Consider the following 16,460-nt stretch of genomic DNA (forward strand, 5'->3'; position numbering starts at 1 on the left):
ATATTACAGAATAATTAAATAGGCATTAAAATAAGCTTTAAAAATATTGAGAGACAAGGTAGTAGACTTTACTTTAAGTCTATTGTCCCCCAGATCGAGTGCCGCACGTGGTTGCCAGTTGTTACTCACCTCAACTGTCGGATGAGATGACAGACACATGTTGGAGCAGCTTGATGACTGACCGAGACCGAGACCACCTTGCCAAAACTTTGCCACGGCTACCTTTCCGCCTGTAGCCGCGGCCTCAGGGGCTCGGATAGTCCAGGCTCATTGAGACGCTGAAGTTGCACCACCGCATCCCCCGTATTCCTGCTCTCGTGAGTTGAACGTAGTTTAGCCATTGGGAAACTTTCAGTCGCCCCAGGTCTGACGGCCAGGGATCAGCCACGCCAATCTTACTTTTGCAGGGGCTGGTGCAGTGCTACTCGAGGCGGTGCACGTCGAAGGTCTCAAATCAGCATTACGAGATGCGATGGAACAGTCCCTCGCTGTAAGCACAGCCCAGGCATCAATCAGCTGCAGTCATGGATGGAAGCCAAGGGCTGTCTCCGGGGAAAGGCCATGGATAGGGCAACACTGAGGCTTGCTCGGCTTTCTTTTTCTGCCTCTGGGTCTTTGAATTGAGTCACATCCTCCTAGACCATGTTTGACAATGCTCCTGTTGGGCTCCTTGGAGATATGCAGAGTACGGATTCAGACCAGTCACTTCGAGCAGAGATGGGCACATGGACTGCCGTGCATACGTACCATTTACAACAATGAGCCCAGCATTCCGGTACCTATGTGTACCACTGGGGAATCGAAAGTGAGATGCACTGGGTAAAATTCTTTCTTTGTAGTTGTCTTGTCTTTTTCTTGCTTTCTCGGAAGTCTAGGAGTTGACACGCCTCATGACAGATACACATAACACTGGGTTTGCGGATCAAGACGCGAGGTGGGTTTGGCAAAGACAAGCATTCACTGAAACTGCCACTGAAAAGCCTTCGGCCGAGAGAGGCGCCCCTTATCATACACAGTGAGAGATCCCCCACGCCGATAAGGCTTTTGGTTGCGCGCCACTTGGGATGGGCGAGGGCCGAGAAGGGGGAAGAGTGAGAGGAGCGAGTGTGCTGCTGCTGCAAGCCAGGTCCGTCTCGCAGCTCCCAACATCTTGGGACCTCCGATGTCTGCATCGGGGATCTGATTGATCCAAAATCACATCAGACACAAGTAACAAAAGAAACAAGAAATACTGCTCCGCAAAAAAACAAAAATATTAAATATTCAACGAGGGCGAATATCTTCAGCCCGAGTATCTATGTACACCACCCACCCTCTTGGCGCGGCCCCACCGTTTTCCCCAGATGACGGGGAACGGGGGACCTACGACGGACACTTACAGGTGCTAAAAACGATGGCGCCAACGGTCCGCCACCGACCGTAGACCCCCCCACCATTTGACTCGGTGCCCTCTGCCAGCGTGCCTGCCACCCCATAGCTCCCACGTTCCCTGCCATAGCACTCGCCCCTCACCCAAAACTCAACCCGATTCAACTCCCGTCCCTCACCGCTCGGGAGGCTGACTTGGACTTGCATAACCACCATGGTCACCAGGCTCTTCACTGATGCGTTGGCATCTCCCTACACCCGGCTTTACAATCCTCACGAGCGCCCTCGAGGCCGGTGCATCGTCATCAAACCCCCGAGCCAAACTCGCTCATAACCACCCGAGGCACCAGCCTCGCGCCCCATGAATCGGCCGATGAGCAGCCCTCGAGGCCTCTACGGCCCAACCCGCGACGCCGTGTCGTATCTCGTTGACGTCGCGATGGAAGACGAGGAGACCAGCTGTCACCGACGCGCCGCCTTCAAAGCTGGTTGATGGTGGGCTGCTTTTTCGGTCGCGCACTACACACCACGCTGCATCCCCCGGCGAATCCTCTCCCTTGCTTCCCGCCCGCCGCCAGTCTGCTGCCAGGTGAGGAAGAAGGGGGACATCAGAGAGACTGACCGGAGTTGCTAGATCCCATTGACAGCCTGTCGCCGTCGTCACGGGCCGTCCAGGCTTTGTATCTCGTCCACTCGCCCATCTCCAATTCCCCTATCTGCTGCTACTGCTTTGCGCCATACGTGCAGCGCGCAGTGCATCCGTCGCATTCCCCGGACCACTGGTATCCGGCGTTCCCCTCGATACGAAAGCGCACCGCCCAAACCGCCGTGTCTCACCCCCTCCATTTGTGCGCGAGAGGTTCTTTCGTCCTCTCGCCCCGGCCAGACCGGTGGCTCACCGTTTCATGGCGCTTTTCCGCCTCTTTAACGGAATCCTCACCGTCGGCGAGACGTGACGTTTCGGCCTGTGGCGTCTGCTGTGCTCCCCACGCAATCAGCAAACGTGCAACCTGCTCCTCTGCAGCTGCCGCGATCGACCTGATTCTAGATGAATGCATGCATGCTACTGCCGCAAAGGCAGTGATACGGTGGGCTGGTGATACCCCCCGTCCACGCTATCTTCGATGGCGGGGGGTTCGACGGCAGCCTCTCAACTCCGGTCATTCGGCGCCCGCATATGCGGACAAGATGCGAGACCTGGCGATGCCTGGCGAGGCGGCAAATGGTTGCCCGCGGCCGTATTGTCGGTGTGCTTCCACCCGCCAGCCCAGCTTGTCACGTTCGCAGAGAAGCGAATGTCACTATACATACAAGAGGGTTGGTGTCTCCGCCTCGAGCCCGGATGGCCACTTGCTGCCAACAGCAACAACCACCATGGCTTGCTCGTCTTGTTGGGCAGCGATCGAACACCCATCGTTTGTCAACTGGGGCTGCTTCGGTGACATCTCCCCCCACAGTCCCCTACTCTGGCCCGCTGCGCTGGGCATCACGCTGTTGAGAGACACGGCAGCAGCCCATCCAAACTTCACCGGTCATGCGGAGTGACCCTCCCGCTGTTATCAGTGGCATTTGTTTGCATCGGGGAAGCAATTTTAAATTCTATCGTGACCATGGCTGACGTTGGGCATGGCTGGACGTGACGGTTCGTGAGAGACGTCAATGTTGGCTTTTACGTCACCAGGTGGTGGGCGACTGGCTCGTAGAGATCGTTTTCGTTGAGGCTGTCTTGAGGTCACTCAACTTTCCGCCCAGCACTTCCACATATGAATCAATAATAATAATGAGAATTTTCTTGAATTAATAAAAAAACCAAAAACAAAAAAGCCTTTATTTTTTAAATGAATAAATGAAAATAAGTTCCTGGATCCATCTGCTCGCCCCCTCGAATCAGTCAGATATCAAAACGTATTGCGTGGCGTATGCTTGATTTACGGCGGCTCCGGCCTGCTGTCCTTGTAACATTTCGCTTACACTTGGCGTCAAGTAAGCCGCCATCTCGAGTTGAACTGCAAGCTCTCGTTTTGTCGGCCGTTTTTGATGGGTAACATTGGATTAGTCATTGCCAGTGTGTGTGACGAACTGATTATGAAGCTCGTGTAAACATTCTCACGTCCTCGCGTCGTATGCAACTTACATTAGCACCAGTCAGGTTTATCACATCATTACGGCGTGGCCATCGTCAATTCATTCGTGCCCAGGTTGCAGAAAGGCGACGAAATGCCACAGGTGCCGAAACTAGCCCGTTTCGGACACAATACATTACCCCTCGACTAAGAAGGTCGCTGGGAGTCATATTTAGGCCTTTCAGTGGGCGTTTGGTCCCCTTTAGTCTGGTATAGACGATGAGTCGACCGGACGTAACGCCTCGCAGTGGCTGCAGGCGATTCCAAACGGAAATGGAATGTACCATACTATCGCGCTCCCACCCTGTACTGGTTCAATTCTGTTAATGAGAGACTATGCGGGTGCTCCACTATGACTCACCTCGACTCATGCCGCATCTCAGACTTCAGCGGAGCTCCTTCTCGGAGATTCCACCGCATCCGGCCCGGGGCCAACCGTCGCCACCTCTGAACAGCATCGTCAAATACGACGGTCCTTTCGCCTCCAGACTAGATTTGAAGAACCTCTCTTCGACAGCAATCCTAGTATCCACACTGCTCGCCCAGCGACAAGCACTGCTCCGCCCGCAGTCCACACCGTTTTTGTTTGCATTTCCATCAGTTCAGCTCATCACATAATTCAAAACGTTGAGCACCATTTCCCTTTCCCACCCGCCCACCATGATATCCCTCACAAATCAGGGCGGCAACACCCACCAACAGGCCGTCCCGGTGCCCCGCACCGACCGTGTGGTCCCCAAGCCCGTCCCGGAGGCCCAGTCCAGGGACCCCCGCGGCTACCAGCTGGAGCAGCTGCGCAAACGGTACTCGCCCCGCGAATCCACCGCCGAAGATGGCACCACGTCTCTCGTCTTCCGCCTCAAGCCCTCCGACCCGGATTTCCCCTTCGAGCTGGAACACCTCCAGTGCGACCTCCGCGTCCCGGAGGACTACCCCGAGGCAACCCCCGTGCTGCACGTGCGGAACAGCGACATCCCGCGCGGCTTCAGCATCAACATCGAGCGGGGATGGGAGAGGCTTGTCAGCGAGCGCCGCGGCGCCACGCTGCTGTCCCTCACTTATGCCTTGGACAAGAACCTGGAGACTTTCTTGTCGGAGCAGGAAGTCGCCACCGTGAAGCTGGTGTCGTTCAAAGAGACCAAAGACACCCGCCATATCGACGCTGTCGCCGCCCCGTCTCCGGCACCAGCAACGCAGATCGCCAAAGCACCCCCTCCCCCTGCGCCCGTGAGGCACTACACGCCAGAGGAGTACTTCACCAAGGAGGAGATGGCGGCCGCCAAGGCCCGCCGCGCGCAGGAGACGCGCCAGCTCGAGACCCGCATGGGCCGCATGTCCCTGTACCGCCGTTCCCCGGACGGCATCGTCTACACCCTCCCCCTCGAGCCTCGGCGCCGCAGCGAGCTGCCTTCCGGCCTGCAAGGCGTCAAGACGGTGCATCTCATCGTGCCGCTGCTCTACCCCCTGCAGCCCCTGCGCATCCAGATCAACGAGTGCGACTCGCAAAACGCCGAGGCCCTCGAGGAGCTCTACGTGCGCAAGGCGGCGGAGCAGAAGCAGATGACGCTCACAAGCCACCTCAACTACCTGGCGCAGAACATGCACGTCCTCGCCAAGCAGGCGCAGGCCCCGCCCAAGCCGGCTGCCCAGCCCGAGCCGACGCCGGTTCCTGAGACGGACGACAAGGCAAAGGCGCCGGCGGCGGCCGACGACGAGGACCGGAGCCACATCAAGGTCATCCCCAGGCCGCCGGAATGGAACCGCACCCGCGGCGCCGAAGACGACGACGACGACGACGACACGTCGGACAGCTACGATTCCGAGGACGGCTCGGACGAGGGCGGCGCCGGCCTGGACGCCGAGCCGCCGAGTCTCGCCTCCGGGCTCACCCCCGAAAGGGGCACGTCCATCTCCTTCCCGACGATCGAGCTCCACAGCATCGAGCTCTTCCAGGTCTCCGTCCTCAACCTCAGCGTCAAGTGCTCCCGCTGCAAGACGGTCAACGAGATGACGGGCCTCAAGCACGAGGTGCCCCAGACGTCGAGCTGCCGCAAGTGCGCCGCGGGCTTCGCGGCGCAGTTCCGGCAGCAGCTCGTCCACGCCAACTCGACGCGCGCGGGCTTCGTCGACCTCACGGGCTGCACCGTCGCCGACATGCTCCCCAGCACCTTCGTCCCCGTGTGCGCAAAGTGCTCGACGCCCAGCCAGGGCCTCATCGCGGTGCGCGGCGACGCCACCACCAACGTCTGCCGCGTCTGCCACGGCAAGTTCACCTTCAAGATCCCCACGGTCAAGTTCCTGGCCATCAGCGCCGGCGGCCTCGCGGCGCCGGCGACGGGCGTCGTCAAGAAGGCCGAGAAGCTCGGGCTGCACGCGGGCACCCCGCTGCCGGACCGCGGCGCGTGCGGCCACTACCGCAAGAGCTACCGGTGGTTCCGCTTCTCGTGCTGCGCCAAGGTGCACCCGTGCGACCGGTGCCACGACGAGGCCGAGAACCACGTCAACGAGTGGGCGAACCGCATGGTGTGCGGGTGGTGCAGCCGCGAGCAGCGGTACGCGCCGGAGGCGTGCGGGTTCTGCGGGAGGAGCGTCATCGGACGCAAGGGGAGAGGGTTCTGGGAGGGCGGCAAGGGCACGCGCGATCGCAAGCTGATGAGTCGCAAGGACCCGAGGAAGTTCAAGAGGGTCGGCGGCGGGGAGGCCTCGAAGAAGGACTAGATGGCACTGCCTGCCGTCGTGAATCAAAAAAGTTATTTTAGATGCAGCCTTTACATCGCCATGTCTAGCACTCCTTGAATGATACCACATTGATCACACACATATACACACATACACATACACACACATACACACATTCACACACATCTATGAGCCTTGCTACTACGTTCTGCCACCAAAAAAACGGTACTCTAAACGCCAGTCATACCCACCGAGCGGCTGGCCCTACACCATCACGATCGGGACGCAACGGTGATCCTTTTTATCAACTACCACCCCAAACCCCCAGGCAAGCGCCATCGTCTCCGATGCGCCGGCCGGGGCGGCAGATGGTCAGATAGGATTCGTTGTGCAGGCTCGATTTGTGCAACAGTGACGGGGGGATAAAATGTGATATGCCCCTTTTGTCTCCCTGATGATTGGGCAAAAAGGTTTATTCAGCTTCCGTATGACGGACGGGCATACGAGTGGTGATTGGGGCAAATTGATTGTCGCACTGCTTGAAGTCTGGGCGGGATTGGTTGGTGATGTAAGCGCTGCTTACCACCCGTCACCTCTGAAAGATGGGGGGTGGGGGAGTGGACGGTTTGCTGAAGGCGAATGATAAGCAAATAGTTCTTCCGTGGCTTCCCTCGTAATATTTTCCAAAGTACCGTTGGAAAATGGACAAAATAAAATAATAATAATAATAATATCAAGTATCAAATAACAAAAACAAAATATAATAAATTGGATTATTTCGAATATCCTTTTTCCCGTCCCTCGCTACCCCTCGACATGTATGTCCCTGGACGCCACCATCGTTCCGCGCCCGCCCCGTCTGCACCGGCAAACCGATCATGAGATTAATGCTTCGCAGATACCCAAAATGTCAATGTCACCCGTCCGAGAGGAGAGGCCGCGTGGGAGCAAGTCGCAGAATGGAACCCGTGTTGGTAAAGCGTGAGGAGTCGAACAGCTCTGGTGCGATAAAACCCCACGAATCAGGATGCGCCCATCGAGATGGCGACTGGGGTCAGGTTGGCCGGCGCGCCGGGGCCCCGGGAGAACGCACCCGGAGAACCCAGCCGGCTGGATCTAGAGTGGGGATGCACGGTCGGCTATCGCTGCTTCCGGACAACGGGTCCGTGCTTCTCATTTTGGGAATGATTCCTACGGTCCATGGTTGGCTCCCCCAGCCCGTTGTGGAAGTGGCAAGACACGATGCAGCAACAGGAACGGAGAGGCCCAGAACGATTTCGAGCCCGGTTCAGAAGGAGATGCAGGACGCACGCAATGCAGGCTTGAAGAAGCTGGGGGAGCAGCTCGGTTGCAGGCGGTCTGAATGCGGGGAAGAGGCAGGCAAAAGAATAGACCCGGGGCCTAGAACGTTGCAGCATCACCTCGCGACATGAACGTGTTGGTTCGGCGACTCTTCACCGGGTGGGACACCGGTGAGCAAGGGGCGGACATGAGAGCTGCACGACTGTCCTCCTCCTGCACACTCGTCGGCCGGTGGCTGTTTAGTTTCTCCATGGTGGACTTTTGGTTGCAACTCGACCGAGACATTGGGCCGGTCCGCACAATGTCTCTCCCTGAAGCGACGAACTCGAACAAGAATGGATGGTGCCGCGACGGTCCTCCTCGGCCTAGTGCATGGCGCCGTCCATCCGGCAGCTCGCCCGCAGACAATAGAGCTCGCATAGCTTGCCTCTCGGCTTCCAATAACTCTCCCCCGGTGAACATGTTCCATCAGCCTCCAGCCGCTCATCCTTTTTCACCCCCACAGCCAAGGCTGGGGTGCTGCATGGTGAACCAGACTTGAGAACAATAGAGAAGCATTTGGACCAAGCCACAAGCACCAGCGCTTGACCAGCCCTACATCCGGGTCGGCTCCCCTAGGCCTCTATTCAGTAGCTTCTAAGGCTCACCATGCGAACGCCCTCGGCGCGAATATCGAACACCCTCATCGTGCAGCGTGTATTTCCGAAGCTGAAGATATCTCCCTTTGGCAACGAGAGCGGCAGCTGTAATAAGCTCCTGGCCGGTGCAGCGCATTGACGTCTCCGGCACATTGCCAAATCTCGCGGTTCAGGCTTCCGGCGCCTGCGGATTGGCTCGCCCACGCCCGCCCTGCCGTTCGCGCGTCGGCAGCTTTTCCGGGGGGCGCGTCGATGCAACCCTTCTGAACCATCTCTGGTCAGTCTCTGGACTGGATGGCGGATGGCGGGCGTTCTGTCCGTCTTGCCGTGCGGCTCAGTTGCGTTACCGGATGCCCCTCCCCGGGTCCCACTTACCACCCGTGTGCGGACGCGCATTTTGCCGGCCTGCTGCGACTTCGTTCATTTGGGGTGTGTGTTATCAATGGCTCCTGGTCTCACCAGTAGCAGTAACTTCCTTTCATTACTGACCGGTCGTCAGGCCGTGCCGTTCCTTGGCCTGTTCGTATGATATTCAGTCGTATGGTATCGTTTCGTGTCAATTCGTACCAAGTCAGTGCGATGGGACTAATTTTACACCCTCCCGCATTATTATCTTCCATCATGTCTACCCCAGGTTCTGCCCTCACTTTTACCCCAGAATCGTGACCAAACACGGCCTCCGTTTGCTCGATCCAAGGGGGTTAGCTTGAGACGTAGAGCAACGCCCGGTGCCCATGCCGCACAAGTCCTTCTCATGTAGATAGATCATCACGAGTCGCTGTCGCCTTTCAATCGGTTGCCTGATACGTCGGTTTACTGCACGCACCGTCAAAACCCAAAGGCTATCAACGACGCAGCAGCAGCGACAGAAGTTGAATGCGTCAAGAAATTGCATGTGAACCACCTTTCCTGACTCCCCCCCCGCGAGAGGTCGACGTCGCAGATGCAGCACGCGCAGGGTGCCCATCATCGGCATGTGAATTGCCCCAAGCTTCCTGTGCTACGAATCAGCGACACCCGCCTTAGGATCCTCGACGAAATAGAAGTCGCAAAGTAGGCCAAACCCGTCTTGAATGCGGCCACATATCCGTCCGGGGGAGTCCCTTGGTGGTTGTCACCCTTGCCTTGTCCTTCGACCGCGATCAGCCATGGAGCAAGTCAGGTACGCACTCCCATCCGATTCTATTACTGCGAGAATGCTACGCCATGGAGACCAATAGACGATCGTGAAGAGACCTGGGGTTTTGCAAAGATCGAATCGTCTTTCTTCCAGTAAGCCATCGCCTTCTCTCGGGCCTTTTTTTTTTTTTAATTTGATTTTTAATCTTTATTTATTTTGCTTTTTTCTTCTATACCTGCCGTCCTGTGTACGGTCCTCGACATGGGAGGAGGGTAGGAAAACCCGACTCCGCTGCACCGGACCACCTTTCCCCTCGCCCGTCTTCCATTTATGCGCATGCAGGTACGCGTTCGATAAAGAGGTGTGCTTCATGCGGCGAGTGGTCTAGACCGTTGGCTCCTGCGTTCTCTCACACGTCATGACGCAGACGACGATTTGTCGCACGGCGATGAATCGAATGTGATATGGATGGCTTGTGACAAGTCAGGTCTATGTGCGTATTGTCGTTGCACCTTGCAATGTGGTTGCGCGAAATCGAGAAATAATTAGAGCGCTTCCCAATACTGCAATTCCAACCACCGTCTAGCCGGGCTCGTGATTTATCTGGAAGTGGGACTCCATTTCCCTATCCATCGCAGAAATGAACAAACCTGGAAATCTCAAAAAATGAGACCAATAATTGTGCCGACGGCTTTAGCCCCCAGGCTATTTGGCTACCCCGCAAAAGGACGGCAGAGCCTCTGAGGACAAGAGCGTGACAGCTCGCTTCAACCATAGCAACGGGTACGGGGGAGAAGGGATGCCACAAGCCCTGCAAGAGCGTTTGACGACATTTCAGTGCACACCCGCTGCCGGGTTGACCGTAGTCACACGCCAAAATCAAATTCTGAGGCTGACAAGTGCCCTTCCGAACCCAAGGAAGCGGTGGTCATACCTCCGCAAGCAGCGGCCACCCCCTCCCCGTTTGGCGCCTAACGAACAGCATCCCCTGTCTTCAACTTGGGCCCCAAATCCCAGGCTCCTAGGGACGGCACAAGGAGAGGAGCATTGCACAGGGGATACCCCCGAATCCATTGTCCCCCCTTCGCTGAAAAATCGGCCGAATCTTCTCACCCACCCCCGTGACCGCAACTCCAAGCGCCCCTTGTACTGGAAATCTCCGTGCAGAAAACCGTCCGCTTGGGGAAGCTGGGCAGGCGCTTTTGCACACATCCGCAAAGGAGCCGCAGTCCTCCCGATACTTTCTCCGGAACCTGGAGCGACAGGTGAGGTCGGGAGGGTTGTGCCACGCGGCGACACAAAACCTAGCGATGCCAGCACAAAGCTAATGGTCGCAACGTTGCGCTGACGCAGTGCCGACGTGATGGGTGCTGAAGCCTGCAAAGAAAGAAAGAAAAGCTTCTCAACTCATGCTCCGCGAAGGGACTGACAGCCGCTGACTCGAAAGAGATTTCACTGTGACAAATCCGTCGACCGTGTGTGGCCAGCGATCAACCCCAACGGAGATGCTCCGAAGAAACACCCATACGGACGTCTCGGGAGGTGCCTAATTTTGCCGTCGTAACGCCGTAGCACCATGTAGGCACGTTTTGGCGGCTCCTAATAGTTCGACCTGTCAAGCCTGCATAGGAGAAGCCGGTAGCGCACTCCACCGGAACCAGACTTTGCAGGAACCCACAGCATCAAAATCGTAGACATCATGAACTTCAAAGAGGCCCCATGTCTCGAGCCTCGGCGACGCCTTACGCAATACTATGAAGGCGCGGTTTGAGGACCTGCGCCCAGTCTCGAAGCCGTCTGGCTCCATAGCCCCTCCGATCGTCCCAAAAATGCCCTGGACGACCACAGCGGGCCGCGCAAGATGCCTGGCCGCAAATGCCCTTCAAGGTGAGAAATCAGCAACAGAGAGAGTCATGTCCTGCCGTCAGTGCGGCGTGCACGTTCCCTTTGATATGCTCTGTATTCTCAACCATGGCGAGACCTCCTCTGGATCGCCACTTACGTAGGGTTCCTTGAGCCATGTGATGGCGAGCAACCAGACAGGTGCTCGAGGCGCCTAATTGACTCGCTACCCAGCAGCAGCGATCGCTGCGACTCGAATAACCAATATGCTTGATGGTGTGGTAGAGGTCGGGAAAGATTCGGTTTGACCTTCCCCGATGGAGAATCAGAGTTCCATCATCCTCTCGTTCCCAAGATGATGGCCTCCGAGTCATGAGGATGGACTTGAACTGGGGGGGAGCCTGGCTCCGGGACGCGGTTCCGTACCCGGCTGGTCGCTACCACGACGTTGGGGCCGTCAACAGGGGAGTCGGGGCTTGTCTCCTGTTCTCCTTCTCCTCTTGGGGAGATTCTCCGCTTCAGTCGGGTGTGGTAAAAAAAAAACGTGGCAGGGAGATTGGTCGGTCTGGGGGGGAGACTACTCTGGTTTCTGTCACAGGCCAGCCCCTTGTTGTAATGAGAGGACGTGCGCCGTTTTCTAGAAGGCCTCCTGGAATATTTTGAAATTGGAGAATACTCCTCCGTAACTATTATTTTATTTATTTTCTGTTTTAATATTTCTGCTTCACCGTCCGGGGGCGCCAGGTCCAGGTCCGTTCGCGGCTTGACTCAGGGTGCTCTCCGTTTCGCATCAATTGACCACTCTCACGGTGTTGAATGTACACTCGACGGCGGGACACCGATGGGCAAGATGGGTATGTTTAAAGAGGCTTTGCGATAGAGGGGCACAGCAGGAGAAGAGAGCAAAAATGCGCATATGGAGAACGATGCTGTCTTACCCAGCCACAACAAGCCGGGTGGCTGTTATCTGCAGCTGCATTAGCAGAGTTGCGACCGAACTAGGTACTGGAGGAAAGGCAACCAAGACGGAAAACCACAACTTCGGGAGTAGGGGCGCATTGATGGCAACAACAACAGTGACGTCAAAATAACGGTAGGAAAAGAAGATATTCTTTGAAGAAAACGGTTTCGTAAAGGAAATGAATAAAATAAAAAAGAGAAGGGAAATGAAATAAAAACCAAAGCGTCAGGTACACCGGCGCAAGGGAATAAATTGGTACTATGTAGATGTAAATGAAGAAAAAAAGGACGAGACCTGGAAGTCGACCCGCCGTTCCCCGGGGCCCCAAGATCAGAGATCAGACCGAAAACCAAACAAATATGGCGGCGGAGCGATGTCTGGAACATGGAAGGAGGTGTGGCGGTCGGACTGCAAGCCCGCCTATCGCACCAGTTCGGATTGTCATCCGGAGGGCCATCGATGTTCTGCTTTGACATAGAAGGGTTCCGCGGCCATCAAAGCGTACTGCATGCACACTACTCACACACACACAAGACGTTGCTGTATTCATGGACCGTTTTCCTTTCACCCGTGGTCGAGCGCTCGTCCCGGCCGGGCGAAACTGGCTACTGGATGCCCTTGGTACCTCCCCTCCCTCCTTCTCCTTTTCCCCAGACACCCTTAGTACTAGACGGCAGAGCCCAGTACTGTTTTCGGCGAAATGGGAATGGTCAAGTGACTGGGCTTGCAAACTCAGTACATAGTATGGCAAGGCTGGCTGCCCCTCAAGGGTGACATGGGACGAAGAGGGGAGGTTTCATGTGCCCTTGTCGGATATTCGTCGCGGAAGATGACGCGGAGACGACTGCGATTGCGAATGCCCATTTGGAGAGGGACGTAAAAAGCCGTCTTGCTCGCGGCCGCCCGGCGCAGCATTGACGGTGTGCGGCTGGTTACAATGCGACAGTCATTTGCAACGCCTCATGGCTTGAGCAACGCCGGGAATGCCATCCCTCGATGCCCCGAGAGTGCCTGGAAGCCAGTGCAATGGCGGATCAACGTTTAGCAGAGTTGGGAAGCCTGATGCGCACATGTCGCGTGGCTCGTTCATCGATCAGGGGTTGGAGGTTCCGCGGCTCTCCGCCATCCCTCTTCCTAACTCCCCTGCCCCTTGTTTGGGGATAACCGTCACGAGGGCACCAAGGATCAGCGGCCTGGGCGCTGGCAGCTGGCGCCACGCATTAGAGCTTGCCCGCGTCAGGTGTCAGGGTGCATATTGATTGCAGGAAGCTGTGGCAGTCACGGGGAGTTAAGATTGTCGACGACCAAGGCGCCATTGATGGCGGTTAGCGAAGCCTGTATAGTCATAACCCGGTTAGCTTGCTACTTACTGTTCAGTGGAATCCATCACCATCTGCAGGGGACGCGTCGGCGCCAGGAGGTCGGCAGTGACGTAGCGACAGCGCGGGCCCAAGCTCTCGGCGCTGCCAGGCCTGTCTTGGGCTTCAATCACCTGCCCTGCATCGCCAAATGAAAGTTCGGTATACCCGGTATCGCGGCAGAGACCACCTGAGCGATTGCCGAAATTGGCTGGGCCGCGACGTAAGGTTATAGTGGGCAGTCGGTGATTTGCTTGTCAATTAACATGGCAACACGAACTTGAAATCTCTAGAGAGCTGTATGGGGATGCGGAAATTCGATACATTGGTGGGCCCTAATATTGTGATGGCCTATGCACTGGACAAAATCGCATTGTCGGCTGTGGATAACTAACATTACTTCTTGTGAGCCATGAACGGCGTTTTTGAGCCTGAGATTCCATGCGATACATCACGGTGCGTTGGACAATATGCTTGGGGGGCCAGTGTAGCGACGCATCAGTAACGATACGCTTGCTGCTCCACCCAGCACGAACACGATAATTGAATTGCATCCTTTAAACTAACAACCCGATATATCAACCGAATTTTAGACAAAGCTGGTATAAGCTGCCCGCTGGGCCGCGTAGATTTTCAGGGATAAGTGACTTTGAATACCTCTTCTAGGTTGACAGGGCCACACAAATAGCTTTGCGCTTCTCTGAAATATCACACGCACGCATTGAGTCCTACAAAGTTGAAGTTGCTGACGGGTGCATAAATACTGTTGCCCAAGACTGGACAGGCAACAAGGTCTTACAAACGGCCAGGTTTAGCTTCTGCGTTATCGAAGGTCGAGAAATCGGACAAGTATTTCACCTTTTTATCTTATACAGCGCCTTCTCCCATCTACTGGAAGTCGCAGTGGGTACAGAAAGTGATTCCGAGCATGTCCCACAGGTGGGTCCGGGGATTCCGCCCCGGCTCCGTACCTGGACCCATATCCGGGGAATCTACAATGTCAATCTCCCGGAAGTTGTCTACCGGCTCCGGTGCGACCCCGGACAGTTCCAAGACCCAGCCTCCTTTCAATTTCATCAACGGCAAGTCACTTGAGACATCAAGGCCTATTCAAATCAATTCCGTCGCATGAGGGGCACTTCCCTACGCAATCTCAATTGTTTCCTTTGACGTAGCAGTGAACGCCAGCGCTGGATCGTCTCGTGTTGTTCTTTTTGGGAGCCAGTAGCCGATATCGAAACCGGAAAGCTCCACCAGACCGATCTACCAGTCCTTGATGGCGGCTAACAGGTTCGGATATGAGAGACGAATGGTGGCGAGTATATAGCACTCGCGTGACCATATCCAAAACCAGGTCGCTCCCGAACAACACTCACGAACCAACCAAAAACAACTTCAAATGCCGAATTTGGACCTCGATAGCAGATGATAGGCTGTGATTTCGACAAACCCGGTGCCACATCAGGTTAGTACTGGTAGAACACTCCTAGCCTGGCAGCGTGGCTAGCTCTAGAAGGTTTTATTGCCGTTTCCCACTGCCGGCCACCATGATCCAATACATTCCGGTTGGTGCCCGCAGTCCGGGGTAAAGGACACGAGGCTTCGGTAGATTCTAACACCAAAAGTTAAGATGGCGCCGTCAAAGTGGGATGGCAGGGTTCATGTTGGCATCTCCAGGGCCAAGTGTTAAATATTGTCGATGTATCAGCCAACAACGAGATGGACGGAAGAGAAATCCGATCTACGCTTAGGAAAAGGCTACGAGGAAGATACGGCCCATCAGTCGGTTCGGAAAAGCAAACAGTTACCCCGGTCACTACTCACCCTAAAGACCGGTTTTATGGTGTGTTCGGCGTTGTCAAAGCAAGGCCAGACCATGCTTTCGTCATAATTAGGCGCACGAGGCTACTTACCTATGTCGCCAAGTGCATGGCGGATAAGCACAAATAGCCGATAAAATTAACGTTTCGGTCTAGACCATTCCGACTCGGCCGGAGAGCCCTTTCCCCAGCACCCCGGCAGTCTGCTGCAGGGTAACCGCGGATCGGCGCAGCAGCCGGGAGTCCGAATGCCTCGGTATATCTGTTCTTGGGCGACGGAGCACAGTTGACCGGACGATGATGGCTGCCCGTTTTCTCGCCGAGAGTGTTTCGGAGGCAGACTGGGTACAATGAGCTCGAGAAGGGTGAAGGGTTGACACGTGGATATTGGGCAAAAGAGTTTTACCGCCATAGAACATGGGCAACCCTCAGCTGCCCCCCCCGGCTATGAGGTGTACTTCGTCTCAAGATGATGATATCCAAACTTCCCTCAAATTTTAAGCTGACTGCCATGGCATTTCATAGTTCTGACTCGTCCACCACTAAGCTGACTCAAGGCCCACTTTGCACCACCCTCCAAGATTGTCGTGTTTCTCCGAAGTATGTCCTTCCTCCCACCCCTCGAAGGAACAACCAAAATACTGATGACGTGGTTCACTGTTCTAGTGACAAAATACCCAGTATCCCATCCTCCATCAGCCTGGCATGGAAGCTCTCAGATGCACGACGGAAAGACAAATGAAGGGGGAATGCAGGGGAAGATAGAGTTCACGCTTACCCTCACCCGCTGCAGTGAAACGGTGCCATAAGTCATGAACCTAAAGTCTCCCCTCTTCAATGAAGCGATGGCATGCCCCCCAGCTTGGTGTTACTCGAGCCTAATTCAGGCCATTGTGCAACTGACCCGCCCAGGATTGGATGAACGCCCGTACACCGAACAACGAGACTTCACCGAATACATGCAGCCGTTTCTGCCACCCTCTCTCGCCTCGTGGCCAGTGCTGGCTTCACATGCCCATCTACTCACAGCACCTCCAGCATGCACGCACATCCGCCGCTGGCCTGCAAGGATGCGTTTGGAGTCCCCTGTGCTCCTGGTCTGTTGTCCAGATTGCAATGATCACCCTGCCCATGTCACGAAGGAAGGCCGCGAGCGATGTCCAACAATTTGGTGTGGTATTTGGTTGGTGTGCAGACAGAGGATGGTGTAACTTGGTGTGTCTGGAGTGAGACATTGTCTATCCTGACA

At 55.8% G+C, this 16,460-nt stretch overlaps 1 protein-coding gene across 1 annotated transcript; it reads left to right on the forward strand.

Annotated features, from left to right (window-relative positions):
• Positions 1–4,151: 4,151 nt before the first annotated feature.
• EsH8_VI_001223 (uncharacterized protein) lies at positions 4,152–6,209 on the forward strand (the record flags this gene model as incomplete). The annotated part of the gene is made up of 1 exon (XM_083272476.1): positions 4,152–6,209. The coding sequence occupies one exon, from the start codon at positions 4,152–4,154 to the stop codon at positions 6,207–6,209; it is 2,058 nt and encodes a 685-aa protein (XP_083127650.1).
• Between the last annotated feature and the right edge of the window lie 10,251 nt (positions 6,210–16,460).

This window comes from Colletotrichum jinshuiense, chromosome 6, assembly GCF_051148585.1.
Source record: "Colletotrichum jinshuiense chromosome 6, complete sequence".
Classification (NCBI taxonomy): Eukaryota; Fungi; Ascomycota; class Sordariomycetes; order Glomerellales; family Glomerellaceae; genus Colletotrichum; species Colletotrichum jinshuiense.